This window comes from Cupressus sempervirens, chromosome 7 (assembly GCF_028749045.1).
Source record: "Cupressus sempervirens isolate cs-2001-9-10 chromosome 7, ASM2874904v1, whole genome shotgun sequence".
NCBI classification, from domain to species: domain Eukaryota; kingdom Viridiplantae; phylum Streptophyta; class Pinopsida; order Cupressales; family Cupressaceae; genus Cupressus; species Cupressus sempervirens.
In genome coordinates, this window is record NC_143124.1 from 821,023,061 (window position 1) to 821,036,694 (window position 13,634).

The 13,634-nt window shown below is 35.6% G+C and overlaps 1 protein-coding gene across 1 annotated transcript; it reads left to right on the plus strand.

The window, feature by feature from the left end:
• The first annotated feature begins 419 nt into the window (after positions 1 to 419).
• LOC149549920 (small ribosomal subunit protein uS12-like) lies at positions 420 to 13,271 on the plus strand. The gene is made up of 4 exons (XM_089793141.1): positions 420 to 515; positions 3,432 to 3,587; positions 12,400 to 12,526; positions 12,989 to 13,271. Exons 1-4 carry the CDS (start codon positions 511 to 513, stop codon positions 13,127 to 13,129), a joined length of 429 nt encoding a protein of 142 aa, XP_089649267.1. The 5' UTR covers positions 420 to 510; the 3' UTR covers positions 13,130 to 13,271.
• The last annotated feature ends 363 nt before the right edge of the window (positions 13,272 to 13,634 follow it).

Genomic DNA, 13,634 nt, shown 5'->3' on the forward strand with positions numbered 1-13,634 from the left:
ACACATTGAGTCTCTTGTTGAATTAAGAACCTAATATCCCAAAAAAGAGGTCCTATAAAAAGAAAGAAATCAACCAATCTAATTAGTGAAAAATAATTTTTAAAATATATGAACTTTGTATGTATATATATATAGAAATATTCAATTGCCATAAAATATTCTTGGTGAATAGTATTTTCTCAACGAAGTACAATGATAGACTTTATTGTATATGCATGTGTTAATTATAAGTCTAATATAAATCATTTAAAAATATATATATAGTAGACTTACGTTACTTATTATCGTATATATGAATGTGTTAATTATAAGTCTAATGTATTTATTTCTAGACAATTTTCTTTTATAATAAATTTAAATAAAAACAAAATAATATACTCTTAATTCCATAAATATAAGACAAACATAATCTAGGGTTTAGTAGGAGGAAGATCAAGCCAGAGCTCCAAGCGGCAGGAGAAGGGTGAGGGACATAGTTGCAGCGGCTGAAGTGATATCAATCGAGCCAATATGGGGTAAGCTTATTGAATATCTGTACTATTATTCATCAACTTCTTTGGATATCTGTTTTTTGGTGGTGACATATTGTTAAAGGGGTTTTGGATCGGAAAGTAATGGGTGAGTTTCTTCAAATGTCGTTGCTGCTTTCTTCCAGCAGACTGAAACCCTTTACATTAGAATATCCATGGGACTTGTTACGATTCAGAGTGATTGAGGATAGTCAGATTTCTTTGATTCTTGATGATATGTTCCCAAAACAAAAGTGGTTTAATGTGTATTTCCTTTTGATAACAATAAGTTTTAGTATGCCCATGGCGATGAATCTGATATCTCTGTACTATGTCAATGTTATTTAGCTGCCGCCTTTGCTATTTTAGTATGTTTTTCTGAAGTATGGGAAATCATTCTCATATTCATTTCAGTGCATGTCTATTACCACATTGAAAATTTTCTATGCGTAAGAACTCTGCAAGAGCTTCCTTCCATAGGATGAAGTGGAAGGCTTGAAGCTTCACCATATAGGGGATTAAGAAAGGTCTGTAGACTTGAGATTTAGTGAACAGTCGCCGGACTTGCGACTGCTTGTCGATTTTCCAATTGTGTGAACAACTCAACCACGACTGACAATCTTAGTTGGTTGGAAAACTTGTTGTTTGAAATTACAAAAAATAGCTGTTTTGGGGTCTACGTTTATATTTTTATTAATATTACAGTGTGCTGGTTTACAATAGAAAATGCTTCTCGCATACCTTGGGTATTAGCCACAGCTCATATTCATCCTGTCATTCTACCTAAAGTTTATCTCTGGATCATGTTCCCCAATATTGTTACTTTTTTCCCGTAATGTATTTTTGGTATGGTTTTGGATTGCTAGCTTCTGTTCATAGTCTTGCAATGGTTTCTACACCAGGGATCTTTTCATTGCAGTTCCTGTATAACTGGCATATCCCTAATTGTTTTCCTGCAGGTCTGTAAACATTGATTCATTTATGTCTATAGTCTTCCCAGATTTAATCCCAAGTAACTCATTCCATTTGTTTTTTGGTTCTTTCTGTAATTCCAGATTCAGGGTAATGCTTTTATAATCAAAGCAAGCTTATCTGTTCCTGAAACAGATCGGTAATGTTTCTCATGGATCATCAAGTTTATTTTGTTTTCTTATGTGAACTGATTTCATTTGTGGAGATTTCAATGAGCCCAAGTCTGAATCGGGAACAATTTTCAGCTGCCAAGATTTAGTCAAATCCAAAATTAAGTTTGATAAACAATGGATGCAAAAATCGACACGAGTTTGCACCAAAACCATAGCCATGCTTTGAAGATCCTCAAAACAGTTTGGAGAGGTGCAGTTTGTAGCTACTACTTTTATCACTCAACGTTTAAGTTTATTTTCCCAATACTCAATCAAAACCATAGCCATACTTTGAAGATCCTCAAAACAGTTTGGAGAGGTGCAGTTTGTAGCTACTACTTTTTATCTGTTCCTGAAACAGATCGTTAATGTTTCTCATGGATCATTAAGTTTATTTTGTTTTCTTATGTGAACCCATTTCATTTGTGGAGATTTCAGTGAGCCCAAGTCTGATTTCGGGACAATTTTCATCTGTCAAGATTTAGTCGAATCCAAAGTTAGGTTTGATAAACAGTGGATGCAAAAATCAGCATGAGTTTGCACCAAAACCATAGCTATGCTGTGAAGATCCTCAAAACAGTTTGGAGAGGTGCAGTTTGTAGCTACTACTTTTACACTCAATGTTTAAGTTTATTTTCCCAATACCGATACTCAATCAATCACATTTCCAAATCCTTATAATTGTACGAATGACTGATATCTGAGTTAGTTCACTTGAGTCTATGGACCTTCATTTCACGATTTTCTCTGCACGTAGTCCCCTGTGTAGGTTGATATCGCAATGCAAAAGAAGGTTAGAGAGGGTCTTCTTCCCTTGTAAGTGATGCATGATATGGTTGGATGTATTGTTTCAGCAAATGTTATGCAACACTCTATAAATTTGATGTTTTTGTCTAAAAAACATTATCTGATAAGTAGGAGATATTTTCCCACAGCAAAAAAGTAGTCTCTAAAATCATTTACAGTTTAAAATAGGTTTCTGTTAGTGCTCATACAAAAAACAAAAGATTTTAAGGTTTCACTAATTGAAGGGTTTAGGGATGCTTGGATATCTTGTTTATTATGATGTAACAGTTGGATTCCATGATTCATAAAAATCCACTAAGATTTCTGTAGATTAGCAGACTGGTATGATTGGGCTAAACCAATTGGCAGTAGGAAAGTCAAACTCAACAATCTTTGCTGACATTGCCCCTCCATGTACATAAATAGTAATTATAAATCTATTTGAATTATTGACAAATAAAAAAGACCTATGACCTAATCACACTTACAAATATGAATTCTCAGGTAGCTACATAGACAAAATGTGATAGCACAGTGGTACACAAACTGTTTGACAGGATAGCTCAACAAAGTGTTGTTTCTATACTAGGGTCAGTATTGCATTGCAGGAATAAAGTCCTGCTGGGCTTGGAGTTCTGACATCTTTATGTTAGGCAGCTTCTTTTATGACTAGGCAGACTACCAAGTCATGTATTATTTGAAATTGTGCTAAAAACATAGGACTAAAGATTTTCTTTTGTATAAATTGGTTGGTCGTGTTTTTGAAGTGAAAGGTTTGGTTGTACATATGTTCTAGATGATGTTGCGTTGTATTTTTTAGTTGCCTATAAGACAACTTATTGGATCATCCAATCAAGAACTTTTTCAAATATATATATGATGATGGGTTTGCAACTTTGTGGTTTATCATCTTAATCTTGTTTGATTTCTTGAATTTTGGTATGTGGGTTTTAAACTTTTAAGTTTTATAAAGAGTCTTTTGGATTTAAGAATAATGGGGGAGTTTGTACAGGAAGACACGTGGTATGGGAGCAGGTCGTAAGCTTAAGACCCACAGGAGGAAACAGCTGTGGGCAGACAAGGCTTACAAGAAGAGCCATCTTGGTAACGAGTGGAAGAAACCCTTTGCTGGTTCTTCTCATGCTAAAGGCATTGTCCTTGAGAAAATGTGAGTGCTTTACAATGCGTTTAGTCCACTTAGTTTTTTCTAGAGTATTATTCCTTGGAGATGATGAAGATATTGCTAATTACTAACTTTTCTGACTTGACTGTTTCGTTATGTCTATATTCAATTTTTTAGCAGTCTTCTTTTTGATATCTTTCAATCATAGGATTGTAAACTTACACGAGCCATAAACTGCTGAAATGGGTCACTGCGATGGTTAATTGTTATGAGTTTTAATTCTTTATCTGAATTATCTGTAATTTTTTTGAAGTACCAGTTGTTTTTTAAATCTATATAAGTCATAAGCCGTGAGAAGGATTTATGGAACAATATTGTTATAAGTTATAACCTAATTATTTAGCTTTTTTACCCAATATATTTAATCGTGGCTTTATTCTGGTCATAATGCTTGAACTTCAAGATGGATCAGAGCCATAAATTTGTTCTGCACTAATGTAATATAACCCCACCTTTTCCCATTGATGTAATGCACCCATGTGCATTTTTCTGGTTGAGCCTGAGCTACATTCTGAGGCAGTGTTGGACATACTGAAAAGAATCTGTATAATATGTTGGACATACTGAAATGAATCTGTGTAATAATTTTGAGGGTTGCAGTCAAACGGGTGGATTATTACAAAAAAAGAACAATAAAAAAAAATTCCAACTTGCAGACAGTTCACTTATGTTGACTTGCACATTTAAGTGTTTGTAACTTTGTTGTGTCCAGAAGAGGGAAAATAGGATTATGCATAATGAAATTAGTTGATTTAGGGTAATCTTGCGGGGTTCAACAAATCTAATTTATCTTTCCTATTTTTTTGAATTGTTTCCCTTTTGAGTTTTTGTTGTTTTGAAACCAAACTCAAGTTGGAGTGTCAGAAAGGTCTGGCCTCTCTAACCAGAGGCAGGTTAAACATGCAATGAACTTAATAAGCTAGGCACCCAGCATTGAACTTTGGTCATACTTGAATTTGCATCTTATTTGGGTTACACTAGTCGTATGACATATCCAACAAGATAATGGGCGTTCATATCGAGCTATAACACTGGACTTCCTTTCTATAATATGGTAGACCAATGTACAAATGGTTATAACTTGAGCTTTCATCTGTTTACACCATAGAAGTTAAAATCTTTTTTGTTATACCAACAGATAAGTAATATTCAACTTCATGGGATAATATCATGAAACACTGGGAACCCAAAAAACAGAGAATAAAGAGAGAATTAATTGACATTTTTAATATTTGCAGCAGCCGCAACAATTGGGCCTGGCATTTCAGGACAGCAAGTCCTGTTTAAACAACAATGTTGATGTTAACTGTTATGTTCAGCTGTATTTTCTATTGTGTTACGACAGTATTATTGTGGACTGTAACAATTGATCACAGTACTAGTTAGTACTAACAATGATTCTATTGAACATGTTACTGATCAAGAGTGATTAAGATAACAAAAATGACAGAATATTAGTGATCAGATCATAAAAATAAAAATAAAGGCTTCTTCTAATTAGTGAAGGATAGTGATGTCAAAAGACAATTATAAAGATGAAATCTGAACTGTTACAGCCACTAACACTTCTTAAAATGTATGATCTGTTTATAAAATTTCTGGCGAAGAATAATGTCATTGATTTGAGTCTTATATAGAGAAAAGCAAGTTTATTGTCATATTACCCACAATATATTGCAATCTATCAGTGCAAATTTTGCTCAAAATCATGGTAATTAATATTTTGATGTCCTCGATAATTTGAGGAAAATGCTGGGAATGTTTTCAGGAAAAGGGATATTGGGATATTCTGAAGAACTCAGGCCCAATGGTTTACACATATGCTTTGTCTGTTTTTTACTGATTGAATCTACTTTTCTTTTTCTTTTGGTTACGAATCTTTTAGTAATACTGATGTTTCAAACTTTCAACTGTATTCCTCACTGCTGTTGGATTTCTGTTGTGTTAATTAGCTGATAGACTTATCTAAGTGAATCAATGATTCAGCTAAGTGAATCAACGATTCAGTGGCAAAACAGTCTTATTGCTCTGGTGTTAGGAGCCGTTCACATGTATGTTACTTTCAAGTAGCACAGTGAAAGTGGAAAAATGAATCTATAAAGTTGGTATTTGAGGCTCAGCTTGGCACCTTTTGCTTTCTTAGTGTATATGATAACAAACCCTGGATTGTCCTCTTTCTTCTTTCTTAGAGCACCAGATAACAATTCCATTTTCTTGTTTGCAATAGCAACAGCGGAGCTTGGATTCTTGGAGAAGCTCAACTTCCTTGATAGCTCATGTTTGTACAAACATGGGTCTAAGACTCTAAAACCATTTTAGTGAATTTTGCTGCACTGGTAGCACTTATATTTGAAGCTTTAGTTGTTCCTTCTGCTGGTTTATTGGGTGAAAAAGAACCAAAAGAGTACTCACTCTAGAGCAGAGACCCCAATAGCTCAAAAGTACTTTGCTCATTGCCTTTAGATTGCTGATTTGATCTACAGTAACTATCATCCATTATTATGTTGAATTTAAACCTTGGAAATAACACCTGGCTTCTACAGCGTAAGTTTTTTATATTGAAAGAAGCAAAAAACCAGGGCACTGTCCTATAATACAACACCCAAAGGGCGACGGTAAGCAAAATCACATTGTCAGCACTATAATAGCACACAAACAAAAAACTAACCAGTTACCAGCTTCCGCATAACCAAATGTCAAAAACAATAGAATACTTGCTAGTTAAAGTAAATATGCGTACTATAACTGGCATAACCATACTATCTAAGGTCTTCCCAGTATAATAATCATGAAATGCCTTACTTTGAGGCTGCACAGGGCCATACCAGCAATGTTTTTGAAAAACCATAAATTCCTAACAGTAGAATGTAGCAGAACTAAATAAAAACTTCCATTGGCATTATCAGCAACACTGCAAAAAAGGAACGGGAGCAGTGAGCTAAGCCTCCTTTGGTGCACATCTCTTTGACAGCATCACACTAGCCCAGTCCTCCGTAAGGAACTGAAGAGTTCCTTGAAGTTGCCATTTTCAGCGTGTCTCTCCAATCCCGTCCTTGTGCAGCAAACATAGGGTAGTAGTCAAGGAGTCCATCACCTTGAGGGCAAATCGTGATACCTCCAGAAACCTGTTATCCAGATTTAGAAGTTCTTTTTTGATTTTTTCAACCTGCCCACACAGGCGCACAACTGCTGTACTCCCTGCCAGTAGTAGTTATCTCCTTAGTTATGGTTTTCTCCTTCTCTTTAACAGGGGAAGTGGCCTTGCTGACAGTCTTAACCTTGTGTGTGAGATTGATAGATTCTGTTTTAAAGCTCTCTGAGACATGAGAGGAGCTACTTGCTGTTACAGAATGGGCCTCTTTTTCAAGGACTTTGTTCTCGCGGCTTTTGCTTTCACTAGCTTCAGTATCTTCCAAGTCAGACTCTTCTTTCAATATTTTTCTTTTCCTTGGTGGTTTGACAGAAAACCTGGTAGAATGGTGGGGGTTATTGGTTTCTTCCATGATCTCCATATCCGAGCTTATGGGTTGTATAACCTAAGTTTTTAGATAGTACTTCATCTAATTTGCATAAATGTTATATTTACAGAGTGTAGTACAATGTTAATATGGATAATTTTAAAAGACAACATCATTTCACAGTTTGATGTGTGTATATCATACGCAAATATGCTATCCAAATATATCTACATTCATATATTATGCAATTAACTGTACCGTACCAACCAGTTGCAAAGGTTCCACCCTTTGTAATAATATACACAAGACCGAGTGGAAATCGGAACTCCCAAGGTGCCAAATTACATGAAGACATTATCGTTAGATGCATAGAGTCAATAATAAGGGTTAGAACTACATGAAAAGGCACAAAGGGAAACATGGTAAGGCAGTGGTTAAATTTGCCTAAGCACTCCAAGTGACCATACAAAGAACGAGGATTGAACATATATACATGGGAGCTAAGCGTCATGGAGCATAGGCTGACCATGCAAATGTCAATGGAGCAAGTAATAGGAGGGACCCCAGTGGAATAAGGGAGGATGTGTATCAACAGTGAAAAGTGCAAAAGCTTGATTAAATATAAAGGACACTGTGAAGTATTGAAATGTAAAGATAACTGAGTTTATTAATTTACACGGTTGCTGATATCTAGTGCAATGTAGACATTATGACTATAAGTCCAATGACAGAGTTGTGAGAGTATTTTATTATGACAATATTGCAGTATTAAACTTAATTTGGGTGAATGAAGATCCCTAAGAAGAGACGAATCATGCTGATCATAAACAGAGAAGATGATATATATTGAGAGGATTTTTCTTCATATAAATATCTATAGATGGCATTTTAAGTTGAGTTGCTCTTGGCGAAGCATTTCTGAAAAAAACTGAAGGGTTATCAAGCATAGAATAATTGCCCTGGCTTTGAACTAGTGACAGAGAATGATGAAGATAGGTGTTGTTTTAAACAGTGGAATACCCCAAAATAGTTGTGCATAGGATAATGGAGTAAACTGTTTTGAGTTTCAAACCAATTTTTTGAGTCTATAGACTAATTGATCGAATGATTCAATAATCAAGGTCTGTGAATGCCATAAGTAATTAACAAAGTAAAAAATGTACAATAGAGTGTCTGATGTAAGATAGAAATATATTTAGCCTGTTCGTGGTCATTATGCGAAACTTTTGAGTCTTCAATTCGGTCTGCAAGCACAATCTGAATGATACAACTGCATATTGCATGGACTATATATGACTATAGTGAATTTAATCAGAGCACAGCTCAGCCTGATCGCTTCTATTGCATCCTTCTATGGTGGAAATAGACTAAAGTTCTGAGATCTGTTGAACAGAAAGAAGTTTTCTATATTTGATTTTATGCAAAATTATTCAACAATATAATAGTGGAAATTTCACATTGTGGGAGGGAATAATAACCATCGTTCTATTCCCATTGTTTGACAAATGCTTATATGGAGGCATTTTTTATTTGATGCATATGAACCTTCATTTGAGCAACTTGTATCAAAGATGTGCAGATAACTATTTGAATCACTATATTCTCTTTCTTAATTGTATTTCCAAATGTACTATAAGAGTTATTTGCGTTGACCTTTTCTCTCACCTCTGAGGATGTTCTTGTAGGAAAAAAAATAAAATGGTTCATTAGGCATGCTACCTAATAAGAGTCCTTCTATAACAAGAGTGAGTTTGGCAAATTCGTGAGAGAGGGAGCAGATAGATGATATGTTTCAGTTTGCTTCCAAAAATCTTGGTCATATTGGTTCAAAAGAAGTAGACTATGCTGAGATGGTTTTTCTACTAATCAGAAAATTTTAGTAGTTAAAGGGACTATGATTCACGGGATGACATTCCATGTGAACCAGGGATATCTAGACTATAATATTCCTAAATAGATGGATACTTGTTGAACTAGGGAGCATGACAGTTCATTAGAGACAACCTTGAACAAAAGGAGGGAGCAGATAGAGGATATGGTTCAGATTTAGGAGGAGTTTTGACACCTTATTGGAAATAACTTTGACAAGGAGTTCAAAAGGTTGGTGTTTCTTCATAAAGAAAAGTTCAAGTGAAGCCCCTCGTAATACATTCTTCTCTATGAGAGATAAGTTTGAATTGAAAACCTTATTGTCTGATATGATTGATGGTGGATGTCATGACAACACCACATGATAGTATTTGTGTTGACTTCATGTGTGTATGGGCTTGCCCTTGTGTACATCATGATGGGTTACAACTTCTTAATGATTATCACTTGTATTTGTAGAAGTTATTGGAAGGTGACGATCTTGCAATAATTTAAATCATGATATACATTTTATCTAATATTGAAATAGATCATGATTGATTTTATCTTGTAAATCAACAACCAAGTGTTAGATGTCATTCACTTGACGGTCTATGAGTTGTTTGTATGGATATCTGATAGGGTATTTGGTGAATGTCACGTGACTTGATATTCTGATAGGCCATTACCTTATTGAGCACTTGTGAATATCATGTGTTGATATTCTGATAGGTCAATACTTGGATATGAGATGTGATATCAAACCTTATTGAGTACTTGGTGAATATCACGTGCTGATATTCTGATAGGCCAATACTCAGATATCAAATGAGATATCAAACCTTATTGAATACTTGGTGAATATTATGTGTTGATATTCTGATAGGCCAATACTTATGATATCAAATGTGATATTAAAATGGTCAATATCTTTTGATTAAAGATATCCTTAAAATTTGTCATTCTTAATATTTAGAATGGTGTAATATCTGTCTTGTGTTTATCCTCCCTAGCTAAGAGGGAGTGTTGATGTTGGCAGCTTCAATTGGATAAACCTAACATATATAATTAATATAGATGTTAGATTTAAGTTATAGGTGAATATAAACAAATAGACATGTCCCTTGTCCCTTAAGGGACATTTGTCTTCATGACTTATGCTTAATATAAATATGAGAGAGAGCTGCCTTTGGAAAACATATACCAAAACATTATGACTGTTATTACATTTGCACCGGTCCTCAGAAAAACAGCAGAAGGCAATCAACACATCGTAGCTCGAGGTCGATCTAAGAAGGGATCCAACTTGGCTACACACTCTCTCTTAGTTAGGGAGGATTCTTTTTGAACAACCAAGTCATGTGGTGACGGCCATCATAACTGCTTCCAGAGGGTAAACAAGCACAAGTGCTTATGGTCATCTTAACATTGCATTCACCATAGCTGCTCTGGAGGGTGAACGAGCACAATCATGAAATTTCTTCCATGACATCCACCATACGTACTCACAGGTAGATTCATCATGCCTACTTGCAGAAGGATGAAAAAAGTCTTGCCTACTCATAGAGGGTGGCTTTGCCATACATACTCGCAAAGGGTGGACAATGAGGGCTTGTACCATAGACTTTTCCCAGAGAAGAATTATTTACTGCCTTGCCTATGTGCAGAGGGTTGCCCTACCATACCTACTTGCAGAGGGTGGACAACAAGGACTGGCACCTCAGACTTCTCCTAGAGAAGAATGCATTACCACGTTGCCTACTCGTAGAGGATGGCTCCACCATACCTCAATGTAGAGGGTGGACAATATATCTCAATGTCACTGATACAAAGACTCCCTCTCAGCCAAAGCTTCATTCTCCACAAGTCTAACCTTCTCTTGGAAGTACGCAAACTTCACTCAAGCAAGAGGCTTGGTGAGAACATTTGTTGATTGCTCCTCAGTGCTGGTATACTTAAGCTGATTAGCATTCCTTTGCACCATATCCCAGACAAAGTGACACTGAATTTCTGCATGCTTTGTTCTATTATGAAGTACAAGGTTGGAGTCTGCATCACTCTTGGTGAATCCCAAGCTCACCCAGTATCCCCCTATCCAAGAATATCACGACCTAGGTGACAGCATAAAGACTTCCAGCCTACACACATGGAACTCCATCCCATGAATCATAGTCTTTTGACTGCTGATCACTAGAGAAACTATCTTGACATGCTCCACTCCCTATGGACCAATCAAATGAAGCAAATCCTTTAGTTGCTCCCTTTATAACTCAAGATCTTGTATCAACCTCCTGATCACTTTGTCCAAGGTTGACTCCAATCTTTGTATTCTCAATCTTGGTAGGCCTGCCTAACGTATTGCTCATCTTCTTGACCATCTTTGTATCATCACTAGTCCCATTCAACTATTGTATAAGTTTGTGTCCCTCAAATCCCCAGTGTGAGGTTTTGAGGGGTCAATAACATTCAGAACAGTATCAATAACAAGAGGAGCCAACATAGTAGAGTACTGTTCCCTTACTTTTCAAGGAAGTGCTCACAAATTGTTCTCCCTAAAAACTGAGTTTCATTCCTGAATGTGCCTTCTGACAAACTTCAGATATGTTCACTCCAATGTGGGGAATGTGGTTCCTCCTTTTTAAGGGGAGTTTGCATAAGCCGGTTTAAGCTGGGATATGGTCAGCAAATGGATGGTGCTTGGCTAGCCCGATGCTGGTGCGTGTTTATCCAACATTTATCACCATTGTTATCTGCTAATGGGGTGTTGAATTGGACAGTGTTCCGAAATTTTATTGTGTGCCAACATGTTTTATTTTTTAATTAATGAGGTGACGACCTGCCTAATAAAAAATGATTGCAAAAGATCCGCCCCAGAATAATCCATTCCTATTCACCTGCACCCCCTTTTGAATAATGGGTTGCTATTTTTTATTTTGTTTGTGACACTTGCGTAAATGCATTTATATGTATTCATTAATACAAGTTATTGACGGTGGTTTATATTGATGCCCAATATTCTTTATTCAGCAATTGTTTTTTATGATATAATAGTGTTTGCTCCAATTAATTTGTATGGTTATCCGTCAGTGCAACACACTTCTTTGATATACAACTTTCCACCTAGCTACTCACAACCACCAATCTTTCATTGGCACTGGTTTTCCTTTATTTTGGCATGAGGAATTGAAAACTATTGTAATATCATAGCACATCAGCTAATACAATTATCAGCTAACTGACTATATCAATCTACAATATGATTTCAAGGAGTAGTGCTCTGCTTTGTTGTGTTCAGCATTTGCTGGATTTTATGCCCATGACTTTTATTTAACGTTTACTGTTTTCTTGTAGATATAGGTGAGTTGCCAAATGCAGCAGTTTTGAGAAGAATTCTGTTTTAATTTTAACAATAAATACTTGGCAGGGATTATGACAAGTTGAATGTAATGCGAGGCTGATTAATTTTGGGTAATTTGTTTTTAATTCTGCAGAGGCATCGAAGCTAAGCAGCCTAACTCTGCTATTCGAAAGTGTGCAAGAGTTCAGCTTATTAAGAATGGAAAGAAGATTGCTGCGTTTGTTCCCAATGATGGTTGTTTGAACTACATTGAAGAAAATGTGAGTATCTAATATCTAAAGGCATTGAAATTTTGCTCGTTGAAATTAATGGCATCAAGGGCTCTATGTTGTAGCTTTTAAAATGAGCAGTGTACTTAGAAAGATAATGATATCTATGGCACTGGTCTATGCTTATTAAATGAGCAGTCTACTAATAAAGTGATCCATGGATGAGTCCTATCTGTTTGTTGAGTATTTTGGAGTAAGCTGTATAGGTAAGGAAAAGATGCATACAGATCACTCTTAAGGACTCCATGAATTTTTTTGTTGCCATATGGACTAATGTATGGTAACCATCAATGAATTGTTAGTTTTCTGTTCTATGTGATTGTCATCACTGATAACTAAACAAAAAATAAAATACCCATGGAGTGGATATGGTTTCATGGTTTTTTTTTTCTTGTGCTTGCAGTAGTTATTATACATCATTTTTCTTATTGCTGACAATTTTTTGGCCATCAGGATGAGGTGCTCATTGCTGGTTTTGGGCGAAAAGGTCATGCTGTGGGAGATATTCCTGGAGTTCGGTTTAAGGTTGTTAAGGTGTCTGGTGTATCATTGTTAGCTCTTTTTAAGGAGAAAAAGGAGAAGCCGAGATCATGAGCTCTGATTATTTAAGTGGGTCTTTAGGGGACATGATTGGCATTTAGAAGCTTTGAGAAGTTTAATTGCGGGAATATGATTTCAGTTATTCTATGGGATTTGTAAACAAATTTTGATTAAAATTATCTTCATCAAATTGTAATTCTGGTTTGCTTGTCTGCTTTTTAGTATGGTTTAATATTTTATTTAAATATAAAAAGTGAATGGTATGAATGTAGTTCCCACAATTCATGTTTCATTTTGCATTTGTTCATGGAATCATTCTACTCAAAATTCAATAGTTGAAACAGTTTTGCCTTTAAGCATTGGTTATGGGTGTGTCTTCCAGCTGATCGTGTTGGGTTCAGTCTTTGTTTTAACTAAAGTAATGTCATAATGCTCATGAGATTTTACAAATTTAATGATAACTGGGATATCTTAGACATCTTATTTATTACACATCTGGTTAGAGTGACTTTTCATTAGTAAATCAATGTATAAAATCATTGGGCCTCATAATCAGATG

Coding starts and splice junctions, on each gene's coding strand:
- LOC149549920 (XM_089793141.1), top strand. Junction 3,588..12,399: donor GGCATTGTCCTTGAGAAAAT/GTGAGTGCTTTA, acceptor TTAATTCTGCAG/AGGCATCGAAGCTAAGCAGC. Junction 12,527..12,988: donor TGAACTACATTGAAGAAAAT/GTGAGTATCTAA, acceptor TTTGGCCATCAG/GATGAGGTGCTCATTGCTGG.